This window comes from Mobula birostris, chromosome 8, assembly GCF_030028105.1.
Source record: "Mobula birostris isolate sMobBir1 chromosome 8, sMobBir1.hap1, whole genome shotgun sequence".
In the NCBI taxonomy this organism is placed as follows: domain Eukaryota; kingdom Metazoa; phylum Chordata; class Chondrichthyes; order Myliobatiformes; family Myliobatidae; genus Mobula; species Mobula birostris.
Window position 1 is genome coordinate 85,323,495 of NC_092377.1, and position 14,735 is coordinate 85,338,229.

The following is a 14,735-nucleotide window of genomic DNA, read 5'->3' on the forward strand; positions in this document are numbered from 1 at the left end:
ATGTTAATTATCTGAAGTTAGCTCAGTGGTTAAGCATTGAACAATCTTGATGTTCACAAACTGCAATTACAAGAGGAGAACCTGGATCCTTAATACAAACCATCTGAAACCTGAAATCATTTGTCCGATCCTTTTATATGCCTTGCAATACTGCAGAATCAATGTCAGGTACACTCCAAGATACAAGTATGCTGTCATAATTCCTTATCCTACATTTCTCTCTTGCTATATCTTCAAACCTGGAGCCCATGCCTGGCATCAGGGATAGATAACATTGCTTCCACAAATAAATCTTCCTACTAGAGATACACACATGGTACTTCATCACAAAACTATTTGTAAAGAAAATCATTAAACATGGGAAGTGCTGACCATCTACTTGGTAGCTCTGCAGAAGTATCTCTTAATCTATTACTTCACAAAAAAACTTTTACATCAAAGTAAATTAATGCAATTAAGGGATACTTTTAAAGTCAGGCGTGATTTAAAATAAAGCATTAATGATGACAGCCTTGGAAAGGACAGAGCAAATCATTTTCAAAGGCAGCAATTGGGGTGCTCAGAGAAATAAATTTTACTATTCTCATGTTACACAAGTACAATTATATAAATGATCTCCTGTTGTGTTTCCAGAACACTGATTAAATAACGACACTTTAAGCAAACTCCTGTAAGGTATCATTTTCCAATGAGGCATAGGTTTGGGAGCCTACCTCAGTCAGGGAACTCAGACTTCAAATTTTACTTCAAAGAACCCTGGCTGAAATGCATCTGTCCAGGTGGTCCAACTCGAACTGTTGTGGGAGCACATAGTTTTTCTCCCCACTGCAGATGGTATAAGCTAGTTAACTGACCATGATCTGCTAGGTCTGATATCACTATGATTTTTTCCAAGTTAACAAAACTCTCCATCTCTTTCCATTGAAATTCAGAGGCATCTCAGGATCTTCTACATAAAGCTACTTTCCAAAAATAGCAAGAGGATATTAAGTGAGAGAAGACCCAATTACTTACTTATTTTACACGTCTTCAGAGCAAATATGTTGCTATGCAAATTATGCTACAAATAAATCATTATATACAGCTTAAAAACTGAACGAAGAATTTCAAATCAATTGTTCTCCAGGCATTCCATTTTGTTCCACCCATTCTTTATACAGGCTATCATACTGTGCTCTCACTCCTGATACGGGCCCTCAGTGCAAAAACCTTTACTCCTCTCCTCACCACCACCCTTAGATGCTGCTCAGCCAACTGAACTCTTTTACTGACATTACACTGCATGGTCCTGCAACGGATAAATATACTTGATACCTTTGATATCAGTTATTTTAATTAGATATCAGATCCATCAGATCCAACATACAAAAATATACATTTCTGTAAAGGAAATACTGTGGTCATGAAGATGGGGTATAAAATTTTTAATAACATTATGAAAATTGAAGTCACCATTTCAGAGGATAATGAACTAAATTTCTAACAGTGTTTCCTATTTGCAGAAGCTATATTCATGGTTTTGATCACCTACGTACACAAGATTCAAGATTCAGATATGTTTGAGTGAGAACTCTGTCTTCATTGTAAGTCATGAAGGCTTCTTGGTTTGTGTAGAATCACTGCACTTTTCTTGAATAGTTAGCCACAGGTTTTGGGGATCTTGAGAGGGAAATCAAGCTATCAATCAGCAAAATTAATATGTTGCTTTAACTTGAACAGATAGGATATATTGCAAGAAAATATGATGATATACCTAAAAGCAGCATTTCATTTAAATAAACGGAATTTATTCCTTCATATGATTGAAGATCAAATTGCAGAAAGGAAAGCTTTCCACTTTTCAACCCTATTAGGCCATTTTTAGATGCTTGTTAATATTTCCACTGTGAACTGAAGTGAGAACTCTTCTAATCAGTGTGACAATCAAGGCAGGCCTTGGTGTTTACTGATTGCACTAATCAAAACCAATTTTCAAATGCACTTAATTGGTCAGCTTACAATGACATGGAAAACATGTCATAAATCAGATTCAGTTTTGGATTGCAAAAACCAAATATGCTATTCACATTGAGTGCCTGCAGACTGCACTTGACTCCCACAAGTTATCAGCACTCAGACAATTCATCAGCAGTACGTAGACTGAACTATCCCAATCAAATCAAAGACTGCTGATGGAAACACCTACAACATATATTTTAGGGTAGAAGGGGGGGAAAAAGTAGCTTCTGATTGACTACATTGACCTTTCACTATCTATAATCAATTCTCAGCACTACTAACCTTTGACATGTTTTTCTACAGATGAAATGAGACTGTGGGGGTGGGATTGGATGACAGTGGAATAAATGCAATTATATTATTGCACTAATAATTCACATTTAAATGTTTTATAACACTAAAACATGATCCAACTGATCGGGCAATTTTCTGAATCTACAAAGGAATAAAAATTAAAAACTGGGAAAGATGCATCAATTCTCAGAATTACACAACAAAACATGAAATGAGCCTAATGCACACATCAAAAAGGAAACCTGCATAAAGATTGTATAGCCATGTATGCCTACATCTACAAAACAAGTATTTTAAAACTTAGCTTTTTTGCAGCGGCTACCATAGGAGAAAATGGGACACTGGTATATGGTAACACAAATTCCTGCAAGTGTTGAAATCAGAAAAACCATTTAACAGAACTGTCAAATATGCCCAACTGTGGAAGCTTTTGAATGCTCCCTTTCCCAAATGACATTTTACTGAAGATGCAATATTCTGTACTGTATACAAATTAAATGCGATAGGTTTTAAGATGCGGTTTGTTGAAAAGGGACAGATGTGCTGGTCTACAAGTTAATTATCTCATTTAATATAGCCATTACATTCAGAATTCCTTTTTTCAAATTAAAATAAAAGCAACTACATTGAACTGACAACTATGATTGGCATAACAAAACAATAGCTTTAATGATCATCCTATTGTCTGAACAGGTTTTAGAAAGTAAGATTTAACAGTCACCAGAAAATACAACGTTAAGTAAGATTTAACAAAAGATCGCATTAAGTGGATTGCGAGTGGAAGAAATTTCAAGTAAATATGCTGAGAATCATTAGCTGATATAACTAGTTGTAAACAGACAAACCTGGACTCCATCTCCATTAAAAAAAAACATACTTACTGCTGTGAATTCTTAACATGTCAATAGTGGCCATAAGGCTTGCCAGAATCATTTGACGAAATAAAAAGCAGGATAGACAAATGAGAGTCAGTGGATGTTGTTTACTTGGATTTTCAGATGGCCTCTGACAAGGCACTATACATGAGGCTGCTAAACAAGATAACAGCCCTTGGTCTTCCCGGAAAGATACTAGCATGGATAGAAGATTGGCTGAATGGCAGATGGCTAAGAGTGGGAGTAAAAACTACTGGCATTTTGTAGGGGTCGTTGTAGGATCCTCTACTTTTCACGCTATATATTAATGTTCTGGATGACAGAATTAGTGCATTGTGGCCAAGTCTGTGGTTATTACAAAGACAGGGGGAAATGCAAATAGCATTCAGAAAGCAAGGAGTGTGGGCAAAAAAGTGGCAGACAGAATACAGTGTAGAGAAGTGTAAGGTCATGCACTTTGGTAGCAGGAATAAAGGTAGAGACAATTCTCTAAACAGGGAGTATATACAAAAATAAGAGATACAAATGGACTTGGGAACATGTGCAGCATTTCCCTGAAGGTTAACTTGGAGGTTCAGTCAGTAGTAAGGCAAATGCAATATTTGCATTCATTTCTAGAATATAAAAGCAAGGATATAATGCTGAGGCTTTACACAGCATTGCTCAGACCACATTTGGAATATTGTGAGCAGTTTTGGGCCTCTTATTTAAGAATGGATATGGTAGCATCAGAGAGGGTTCAGAGGAGGTTTACAAGAATGACCCCAGAATGAAAGGCTTAACGTATGAGGAGTGTTTGATGGCTCTGGCCAGTACTGGAGTTTAGAAGAATGAGGGGATTCTCACTGAAACCTCCTGAATACTGAAAGGTCTAGATAGAGTGGATGTGGACAGGATGTTTCCAATAATGGGAGAATCTAGGATGAGAGGGCATAGCCTCAAAATAAAAGGAACCTTCCTTTAGGAAGAATTTTAGTCAGACGGTAGTGAATCTATGGAATTCATTGCCACAGGCTGTTGTGGAGGCCAAGTCAATCAATTAAATCTTCTACAGAGACATCAGGAACATAGAAATGTATATTAGCATATCCACACAAAAATGCAGCTGGTCATTTTGACAACCTGTACATCAAATTGCTAGAATTTCTTCACAAAATAAGAAATGGATTAGTCATAAGAAAACAAAGAGAGAAAGACTAAAAGTGGTATACAAAATCTTCGATTTATTTAAGATGCTATACTACAAATCTGGTGTACCAGACTACTTCCAGCTCACGTACAAGGGAACAAGGGCAGGAAAAACAGGACCTGTTAGCAGGTGAAGACAGCTGAATGGGTAGGAAAGGGCTGAGGGATTCAGGGGAATTTCTACCATCTTACACTTGCAAGTATTTGATCTTTTATAGTCATAGAACACTACAGGACAGAAATCAGCCTGTCGGCCCATCTAGTTAATCTGCCTAATCCCATCATCCCACACCTGGACCACAGCCCTCTCTATCCTTCTCATCATGTACCAAATCCAAATTTCTCTCAAATGTTAAAATCGACACTACATCCACCACTTGCACTGATGGCCCACTCCACACTCTCACCACCATTTGAGTGAAGGTAGTCCCCCTCATGTTTGATTAAACATGCACCCTTCGCCCTTAACCCATGACCTCAAGATGCATTTTCACCCAATCTCAGTGGAAAAAGTTATGTGCATTTAGCTTATCTTTACCCCTCATATTTTTGTACACCATACCTCCTTCGATCTTTTACGTTCTAGGGAATAAAGACTTGGCCTATTTAACCTTTCCCTTTAACTCAGGACCTCAAGCCCTGCAACATCCTTGTAAATTTTCTCTGCACTCTTTCAATCTTATTTACATCTTTTCTTTAGATTGGTGCACAATACTGTACACAATGCTCCAAATTGGACCATAAGACAGAGGAGCAGAATTAGGCCATTTGGCCCATCAAGTCTGTTCCACTAATCACTTGTAGGGTTTTCAGTAATATTAGCTGGACTGTTAACTGTTAAATGCTTATTATAAGTTGGCTTCTCTGAAGTGAAGTGTTATAATAAAATGGCTTCTCATACTGTTAACCACTGATTAAGGGGTTCTCTGTGGCAGCATGTTTGGGTTATAATTAGTGATAATGGAAATTGTATTCATTTGCTAGCCAATGGAAGTCATGTTATGCTATCTTGTATGTGTGTGCTGAGCTGAGGATCGCGGGTCTTTTTGGGAGGTGAGCGGAGAGGACAAATGTGTGGGAATGGACCGCGGTTCCAGGGCGGCGGATACCGGGCCTCCGCAGTTCGGAGGGCAGCCGAAGTCTCGGAAGGACATTGTGGATGGAATCGGAGGCGTGAGCTCCAACGTATTAAAATATTATGTGTACAAGACTGATAAATTTACTTATTTGGTGCATTTTCTTTTAGCTGTTTCTACCAACCCATCCTTACGAATTGCTATAAAGTATATTTCGTTACTCGCACTTTGTCTATTGTTTGATATTGGTGTCGCTGCTGATATTTGGGGGTCTCACACCGTATCCGCACCAAGCGTTTACACTGTTGGGCGGGGGTCGATGGCTATTCACCCTAGACAACGGGAGTCAGGTGGGGTTAGAGAGGTTACACACTCATGGCTGATCCTTTTATCCCCTTCCCAGCCCCACTCCCCAGCCTTTTCTCTCCCTGTAACCTTTGATGCCGTGTCCAATCAAGAACCTATCAATCTCTGCCTTAACTACACCCACAGACCTGGCCTCCACAACTGCCTGTGGTAACAAATCACACAAAGTTACTACCCTCTGGCTAAAGAAATTAGGCCTCGTCAATGTGTTATACAATAACATCCCAACTTCTGAAGAAATTGACTTATGAAGGCCAACATGCCAAAAAGCTTTCTTTATGACATGTCACCTATGCCACCACTTTCAAGGAATTATGGATCGGTATTTCTAGATCCCTCTGGTCTACAACACACTTTACTACCCTAGCACTCACCATGTAAGACCTACTCTGTTTGGCCCTCCCAGAGGGCAACACTTCACACTCGTATGGATTAAATTCCAACTTCCATTTTTCAGCCTATTCTTCCAGCTGGGACAAATCCCGCTGCAAGCTTTGATAGTCTTCTTCGCTATCCTCAATCTTGGTGTCATTTGGAGATTTGCTGATCCAGTTTACCATATTATCATCCAGATTGCTGATATAAATAACAGACAACAATGGACTCAGCACAAATCCCTGCGACACACCACTAGTCATAGGCCACCAGTCAGAGACAACCATCTACAGCCACTCTCTGGCTTCTTTCATGAAGTCAATGTCTAATCCAATTTACTACCTCATCCTGAATGCAAAGTGATCTAACTTCCTTGACCAACCTCCCATGTGGGAATCTTGTTGAAGGCCTGGCTAAAGTACATTTAGACAACATTCACTGCCTTGCCTTCATCAACTTTCCTGGTAAACTGTTAGATTAGCTAGACATGACTTACCACACATAAAGCCATGTTGGCCATCTCAAATCACTCTCCATATATCGAAATACTTGTATATCTTGTTCCTTTGAGTACCTTCCAATAACTTTTCCCCACTATTGATTTCAGGTTCACCAGCCTATAATTTCTTTGCTTATTCTTAGAGCTTTTCTTAAGCAATGAACAATATTAGCTATCCTCCATTCCTCACCTGTGGCTAAGGATGTTTTAACTATCTCTGCTAGAGCCCCTGAAATTTCTTGAGGTAGCCTCCCACAGGGTGCAAGGGAACACCTTGTCAGGCCCTGGGGAATTATCCACCCTAATTTGCCTTGAGTCAGCAAACACCACCTCCTTTGTAACCTGTAGTGTAAATAACCTCACTGCTGCATTGTCTCACATATATAGACTTTTTGTCTGTCTCCCGAGTAAATACAGATACAAAAAATCCATTTAATTTTTCCTCTATCTCTTTTGGTTCCACGTATAGATTACCATTTTGATCTTCCAGAGGACCAATTTTGTACTTGCTGTCCTTTTGCTCTTAATATACCTGTAGAAGCCCTTAGGATTCTCCTTCACCTTGTCTGCTTGAGCAACCTTATATCTTGTTTTAACCCTACCGATATCTTTCTTAAATGTTCTCTTGCATTTCTTGCACTCAAGTACCTCATTTATTCCTTCCTGTCTATAATATACCTGCTCGGCACCTCTCTTTTCATAATCAGAGACTCAATATCTCTCAAAGACCAAGGTTCCATAAACCTGTTAACCTCGTCTTTTATTCTGACAGGAATGTACAAACTCTGTACTCTTAAAATTTGACTTTAAGGCCTCCCACTTCCCAAGTACACCTTTGCCAGAAAACACCCGATTCCAAGCCAGAAAACAACTGATCCGAAACTACACTTGAAAGATTCTTTCTGATATCATCAAAATTGGCCTTTCTCCAATTCAGAATCTCAACCCATGGACCAGACCTATATTTTTCCATATTTACTTTGAAACTAATGGCATTAGGATCATTGGATGCAAATTACTCCTTTACACAAACTTCTGTCACCTGCTGTCTCATTCACTAATAGGAGATCTACAATTGTATTCTCTCATTGGAATTTCAATGTATTGATTAAAGAAACTTTCCTGAACAGACTTGACAAACTATTTCCCATCCAGCCCTTTTGCAATATGGGAGTCCCAGTCACTATGTGGAAAGTTTAAATCACCTACTATCACAACCTTAAGTTTCTTGCAACACAGTCTGTGATCTCTCTATAAATTTGCTCTTCTAAATCCTGCAGACTTATAGGTGGGTGGTCTATAATTAACACGGTTTTTCTTATTCCTCACTTCTACCCATAAGAAGCCTCATTAGATGAGTTCTCCAACCTGTCCTGACTAAGCACTTCCACGACATTTTCCCTGACCAGTAATGCCACCCCTCCCTCTTTATCATGTCTAAAACAGCATAATTGGAACATTAAGTTGCCAGACTTGCCCCTCTTGCCACCAAGTCTCACGAATGGCTGCAACATCGTAGTTCCATGTGGTGACCCATGCCATGAGTATTGTAGCCCTTCCTACAATAATCCTTGCAATTGAGATATACGCAGCTCAGAACATTGGTCCCACCATGCTCAACATTTTGTTTCCTGACCTTGTCTGTTCTAGCACCGATTCCCACCCCCATGCAACTCTAGTTTAAACTCCCTCATGCAGCACTAGCAAACCTTCCCACTAAGCTATTAGTCCTCTCCAGTTCAGGTGCAAACCACTCCTTCTGTACAGATCCCACCTTCCCTGGAAGAGAGGCCAATGATCCTAAAACCTGAAGCCCTCCCTCCTGCACCAACTCCTTAGCCATGTGTTAAACTGTATGATTGTCCTATTTCTGGCCTCACTAGCATGCAGTACAGGTAATAATCCTGTGAACACAACCTTGGAGGTGCTGTTCTTTAGCTCAGCACCTAACTCCCTGAACTCACTTTGTAGGACCTCATCACCCATCCTATCCATATGATTGGTACTGACGTGGACCACAACCTCTGGCTGCTCACCCTCCCACTTAAGAATGCCATGGACTCAATCTGATATGTCCCTGACTCCGGCACCCGGGAGGCAACAAACCATCTGGAAATCCCGTCCACTTCCACACAACCTCCCTTCTGTTCCCCTCACCAACAAAACCCTACAAGGTCAGCTTCTCCCCCACCTTCCCTTCTAAGCCACAAAACCAGACTTAGTGCTAGAGACCTGCTCACTGCAGATTCTTCCTGGAAGGCCGTTTTCCCCACCTCAGCAGTATCCAAAGTGCTATACTTATTATTAAGTGGAAAGGCCACAGGGTGCTCTCCACTGGCTGCCTATTTCCTTTCCGTCTAGATAGCCATCCAAATACCCACCTCCTGCTACTCTGAGATTACCTCCTTGTAGCTCCTATCTATTCTCCCGTGTGAGCCGAAGCTGCAGCTTAATGCACTTCGAGCAGACGTAATTATCAGGGAGACTGGGGGGTCTCCCAAAGTTTCCATTTCTTACACAAGGCACATACCACTAACTCTGGATCCATTCTCAGCGCACTATGTACGAACACGAAAAACAACAACTCTTACTGGAAACTTGCTTACAGCCTGATTCTCTGCTTGTCCAAGCCAAAGCTCCACCACTCTAACTCTGCACCACTTACAATAGCCACTCCACTTGCACCTCCTTTCTTCCTTATTGACTAACAATGACAATGACTCACCCCCAATGAGACTTGCAGTTCTCAAATGGCTTCTCCCGTGCGAGATATCGCTCTTTCACTTGCTACTTCAAACTATGACTTACTTTTGCCCTGCAAGATGCTTTTCCCTGCCATTTTCCCCCTTGTCCTTGCTTTTAAAACTTATTTTTCTCCTCCTGGTTATATAAGTTGCTTATATAAGCAAGAAATGGTGGCTGGGGCGGAGAAGATAAAAAGTGATAGATAAAATTAATCTCAGGTCCAAGCTTTTCACCACTTGTCCAAATTAGTGAGAATGCAAGCCAGGAGACAATGGTTCGTAAAACATTTTACACCACCTCTTACCCAAGATAAATTTCATCTGAATGTTAATTTTAAAGATAAAAAGCACACACAGCAGTTGCAGGATAATCAAACATTGCAGCAGTATTTGTTTTATATTCAATACATTTAAGGACAGGCTGCCACATCACCAAGATACTAAATAATCATAAACGCATATACCAACAGAGAGCAAAACTGTGTCAAGGAGAGACCCTGAGTTTACAGTACAGGCAGTATGAAGGCTTTGAAAAGTTCTAACATTACTGCTCCAACAATAGGAAAGCTGAGCCCTTGAACTACCGAAAGGCAGAATTTTTAAAAAATCAACATAGCCATTGCACTTTGACTTCCCCTTCCATTCTGCGGTGTAAACCATTTCTTCTCGTGAACTGCTCAGATATTCACCAATTGCCAAGAGTTGGCGAAGAGCTACTTTATATTTCCAAAGGGTAGAATGAACACAAGGACTAGTAGGCAGTCCAAGGGTCCCTGAGGTCATAGTGTCAGGATGAGAAGAAAGAATATTGCTTAGTGGCTCCAGCTATTACTGGTTGGAAAGATATGTGGATTAAAGCAAGAGGGAGCAAATATATTTGAAGTCTTTGAAAATGAAGGGGCACTGGGTGTAATTTGCAAGAACTGAGGTATCTAAAATGGATTTACTGAGGTGGGGTGATGGACAAAAAAAAAAATTTACATGTCAGCTAGCAGGTCAGGAAAGGAAATTAAATATTTTTTTCAGTTTTACAATTAATTTCTATAATGGAGAATAAATACAGCAGCTAGACTATAACTTTGTAACTTATTCAACTACTCCCATTTTACTTTCATTTGTAACTGTATTTCTCCAATTTTAGGCCTTAGTTTATGACAAGTTTACTACTTACTCTGTCAATCAAGTTCATCAAATAACTTACTTGGCAGTGGGACAGTAAGAGATGGTGGTGCTCTCATCAGTGGGGGCCGTGAATTTTTCGCTTGTTGATAACTAGGCGGAGGAGTGTAACTGTAAACACCCTGAGAGCGGTCTTTTGACATAACATGGCTAAAACAAAATTAAAGAAACAGTATGTACACTTATGCATATAATACAAACCAGGTTATTGTATCTTTAACTAATTAGGTGTGTTTTGATTTGAGTGGTGGGAATTGAAGTCAACAGCTTCCACACTGGTCTAAATCTTCCACCCCTGCATTATCTCTGTCCTTCTCCCAAAACTTCACCTCATGGTCTGGGTGCCAAGCTCAGTCAAATGTAAAATACAATTTTTACAGAAGTACTTCACAAAGCAGTGGACTCTTTTTCTGCTTCCTAACTGAAAACCAAATTAAGAGAGTACATTTTTGTTAGGAATGTCTGGACCTTCTGTAATAACTTAATATTATAAAGATTGAGAAATGACATGGTAAAGGTCTTAAGGAGTTCTCATTTGATGCCACATAATTAGAATAGATTTTCCCAATTGCTAGGGAGGCCAGAACTGGGTACCATAAAGATTAGGTAGTCCCTTAACAAGTCTAATAGGGAATTCAGGAGACACCTTTACCTGGACAGTTAAACATACTCAAGGGGAGGCTCAATACATAAATAAGGGAGAAAGGGGAATATTAGTGAAGCTAGAAGGGCGGGAAGGAACTTCTGTGGACCGTGATCTCATGCAAAAACTTTGTAATGAAATATAGTGTTATTTGCTGGAGGTACCGGCATGTAGATTAATCATCATTGAATGCATGGGAGCAAAGAAGTTCCACACAAATCTAAACTATATAACACACCAACAATTACAGGAGCTAGTGAGTTACTCCAGGCTGCACTAAAATCTGTATCAATAGCAATTACCTGGTTGACAATAATGATTTCTATGATCTATTTCTATGGCCAGAATGGAAATGGATCAACAACGTGATTAATACACTCTCAGTGTTGGGAATGATTATGCAGCAATAGTCTCTTTCCAAAATATACCTTATTTGCAATCTAATTTCTGTCCAAGCTGGTGGAAAAGGAACAAATCCAAAATCAAACACACACACTGAAAGCACTATTTCCAACCAACAATTAATTGCATTAGATCCAGAATAAGCTTCACTTCATTTTATTTTAGATATACAACATGGAACAGGCCCTTCTGGCCCAATGAGCTGCACCCAGCAACGCACCTATTTAACCCTCAGGACAATTTACAATGGCCAATTAACCTACTAACCAGATGGCTTTTGGAATGTGTGAGAAAACCTGAGCACCAGAAGGAAACTCACACGCTCACTCATGGGAAAGATGTACAAATTCCTTACAGGATTTGAACTTCAATGCCCCAAACTGTAATAGTGTCCCACTAACCAGCTATGCTACCGTGGCACCCCAAGTTGTGAAATAATGAAACCAATCCAAGCCAGACATCATTAATGTCAAATGCAAGAACGTCTCTACAGTTCAGACAAATTTTGAAAATTAGGATTCATATTGGGTAAGAGCTACAATAACAAAGCAACAACTGAAAACTGACTGATATATACTAGCTTGAGTGTGCAACAATCTGAATGGGCTACAGATTGCTCAACACTCCAGGTGGTATACTTTCTCAAAGGATAGTATTCTGTGTAGAAAAAGAACAACTTTAACTCCAAATGAACTCTTCAGAATGGGAGACATGTAGAGATATTCCATCAACCTCAAAATAATCCCCATTTTTAGTCTCATGTACATTAACAGGTAAACTCAAAATTTGAGAGCCTTGGAAGGGTGGAAATGATCTTGCTGATCAAAGAAATTCACCAAACCTTTTAACTCTGATGACCTAATAGGTCACTTACCCCAACGTTCTAAAAGCTGACTGGTCCAGATGGACCTGCTGCCGATTGGGATTAAAGCCAAGTCTAGGCCGCCAAGGCTGTTTTGGATTTGACTGCTCCCAATCACCTGGTTTTAATACCTTTGGAGGCTTCCTGAAATAGAAAGGAGACACTAAGCAAGTTAATGATTATACATCCAACAGTTCAGGTAACCATTTGGCTTTGGGAAAGGATAATTCAATTTATTTCACACTTCAGGTTTTTCTTCATAATTCTTGAAGATAGTTTCCTGAAGCACTTAGTTAATTTAACTATATCACTTTGCAGGTAATCTTTTCTATATCTTAACAAACTCTCAATTTCCCTCTAGTTTTTGCTAACAGAAATAACTTCTCTGCAATTGAACAAAAATCCCCCAATTTTTGTACCTCTAATTAGGTTTCCCCTTGATTGACTTTGCTCCAGAATAAAATAATCACAGTTTCTTCAATCCCTTAACATAATTTCTCTACAGTCACATCACCCTCATTCCCTTGCCAGAGCCTCAGCACTTTTTTGTTTATCAAAGGGCCTGATCTAAATCAGAGTATAACAGTTGAGATTCAACACAATTTTTTATTGTATCCAATGCACTTCTTACAAAGCCTAGTACCAATATACTTTTGCAATTGCTTCAATTCCTTGAAGTGGTAACAGATCAATTTATTTGCCACTTCATTAAATACCTCTTACAAATCTATCCATGCAACACCAACTTCACTGTATTCAGCAGCATAACCATCTTCAACATCCGCATAGCCACCCATCCAATTCGTTAACAAAACTCAAATGGATTCATATACAATTTCTCTTTAACATATCCAAACTAGCTGCTCAGTAACTTCTTAAAAAAAAAATCATCAGGTGAGAAATAATGCCACTGACAAGGGTCTCTAGTAATTTTCCCCATCAGTAACACTGGATTAATGACTTTAGAATCATGACTCCTCTATTTGCGGAAAGCAAAGAGTAATAATTGCAATAAACCTACTTATGCCTCTGCTGTTCAGGAATTAATCTCTTCACCTTTTGCAAAGTAGCTCAGTCATTTGACAAGAAAACAAAACAATGCTGGAAGACTGACATAAAAATAGAAAATGCCTGAAAAAAATTCTCATGAAATAACATCTGCTGGGAGAGGGGAAAGCGAGAGGCAAAGTTCATATTTCAGATCTGGTGAAAGAACTTAATCTGGAAATCTTATCAAAAGATGTTGCCTGACCTGCTCTAACTCTTGCATTTTTTTTTAACCTCATTGTCCTCTGCCTAGAATTTCCTAGCTCTTTCACATCACTCATTCTTCCCTCTCACTTACAGATCTCCTCTATTTTCATCTCTAGATAGGACTTCTGGTTTCCGTTTGGGTTAATGAACTCTTTATACACTCTTTAACCATTTTCTATCCATTAATTAGCCCAGCACGTCGCAATCTGCCTATAGGTCTGTAATTAACCTCAGCAGGGCGGGTTGAAAATGAAATCATGTAAAATTTTAGAATTATTTAGTATTTCTCCCTTCAGCACTTTCTGCAGAAATATGTTCCCTCTTTCCCAACACTGAAGCAGTTTATTTTTTCAATATGCCATGAGCAGTAGTACTGTGTTATATGACTCCAATAGCAGGAGATATGGTGTTCAGACCAGTGCACACCAGAATTGACAATTATTAAAAAAATACAACACATTTTAATTACCCTAAGGTATCAAAGGATCCACTTCCACCCTAACTCAAATTAGCTAACTGCTTACAGGCCTAAATACCGCATTCCTGCCCCTACACCTCCTCCTTCACTCCCATTCAGGGCCCCAAAGAATCCTTCCAGTGAACTAACACTTCACCTGTGAGTTTGTCGGGATCATATACAGTATCCGGTGCTCGTGGTGTGGCCTCCCGTATATTAGTGAGACCACTTCGCTGAGTACCTACGCTCCATCTGCCAGAGGAAGTGGGATCTCTCAGTGACCACTTATTTTAATGCTACTTCCCATTCCAATACATCCATCCATGGCCTCCTCTACTGTCACAATGAAGCCACACTCAGGTTGAACAACACCCTATATTCCACCTGGGTAGTCTCCAACCTGATGACATGAACATCGATTTCTCGAACTTCTGGTAATGTCCACCACCCCTTCTTCATTTCCTATCCCCTTTTCCCTCTCTCACCTTATCTCCTTGCTTCCCTATCATCTCCCTCTGGTGCT

The 14,735-nt window shown here is 39.6% G+C and overlaps 1 protein-coding gene across 2 annotated transcripts in view; it reads right to left on the bottom strand.

The window, feature by feature from the left end:
- Window positions 1-14,735, bottom strand: part of xrn2 (5'-3' exoribonuclease 2) — a 105,924-nt gene that overhangs the window by 12,730 nt on the left and 78,459 nt on the right. For both annotated transcript variants that reach the window (XM_072265560.1, XM_072265559.1), the window contains 2 exons: window positions 12,514-12,645; window positions 10,617-10,744 (listed from right to left, as the gene is read on the bottom strand). In XM_072265560.1, coding sequence (XP_072121661.1) covers window positions 10,617-10,744; window positions 12,514-12,645 — 260 coding nt within the window. The remainder of the gene's footprint in view (window positions 1-10,616; window positions 10,745-12,513; window positions 12,646-14,735) is intronic.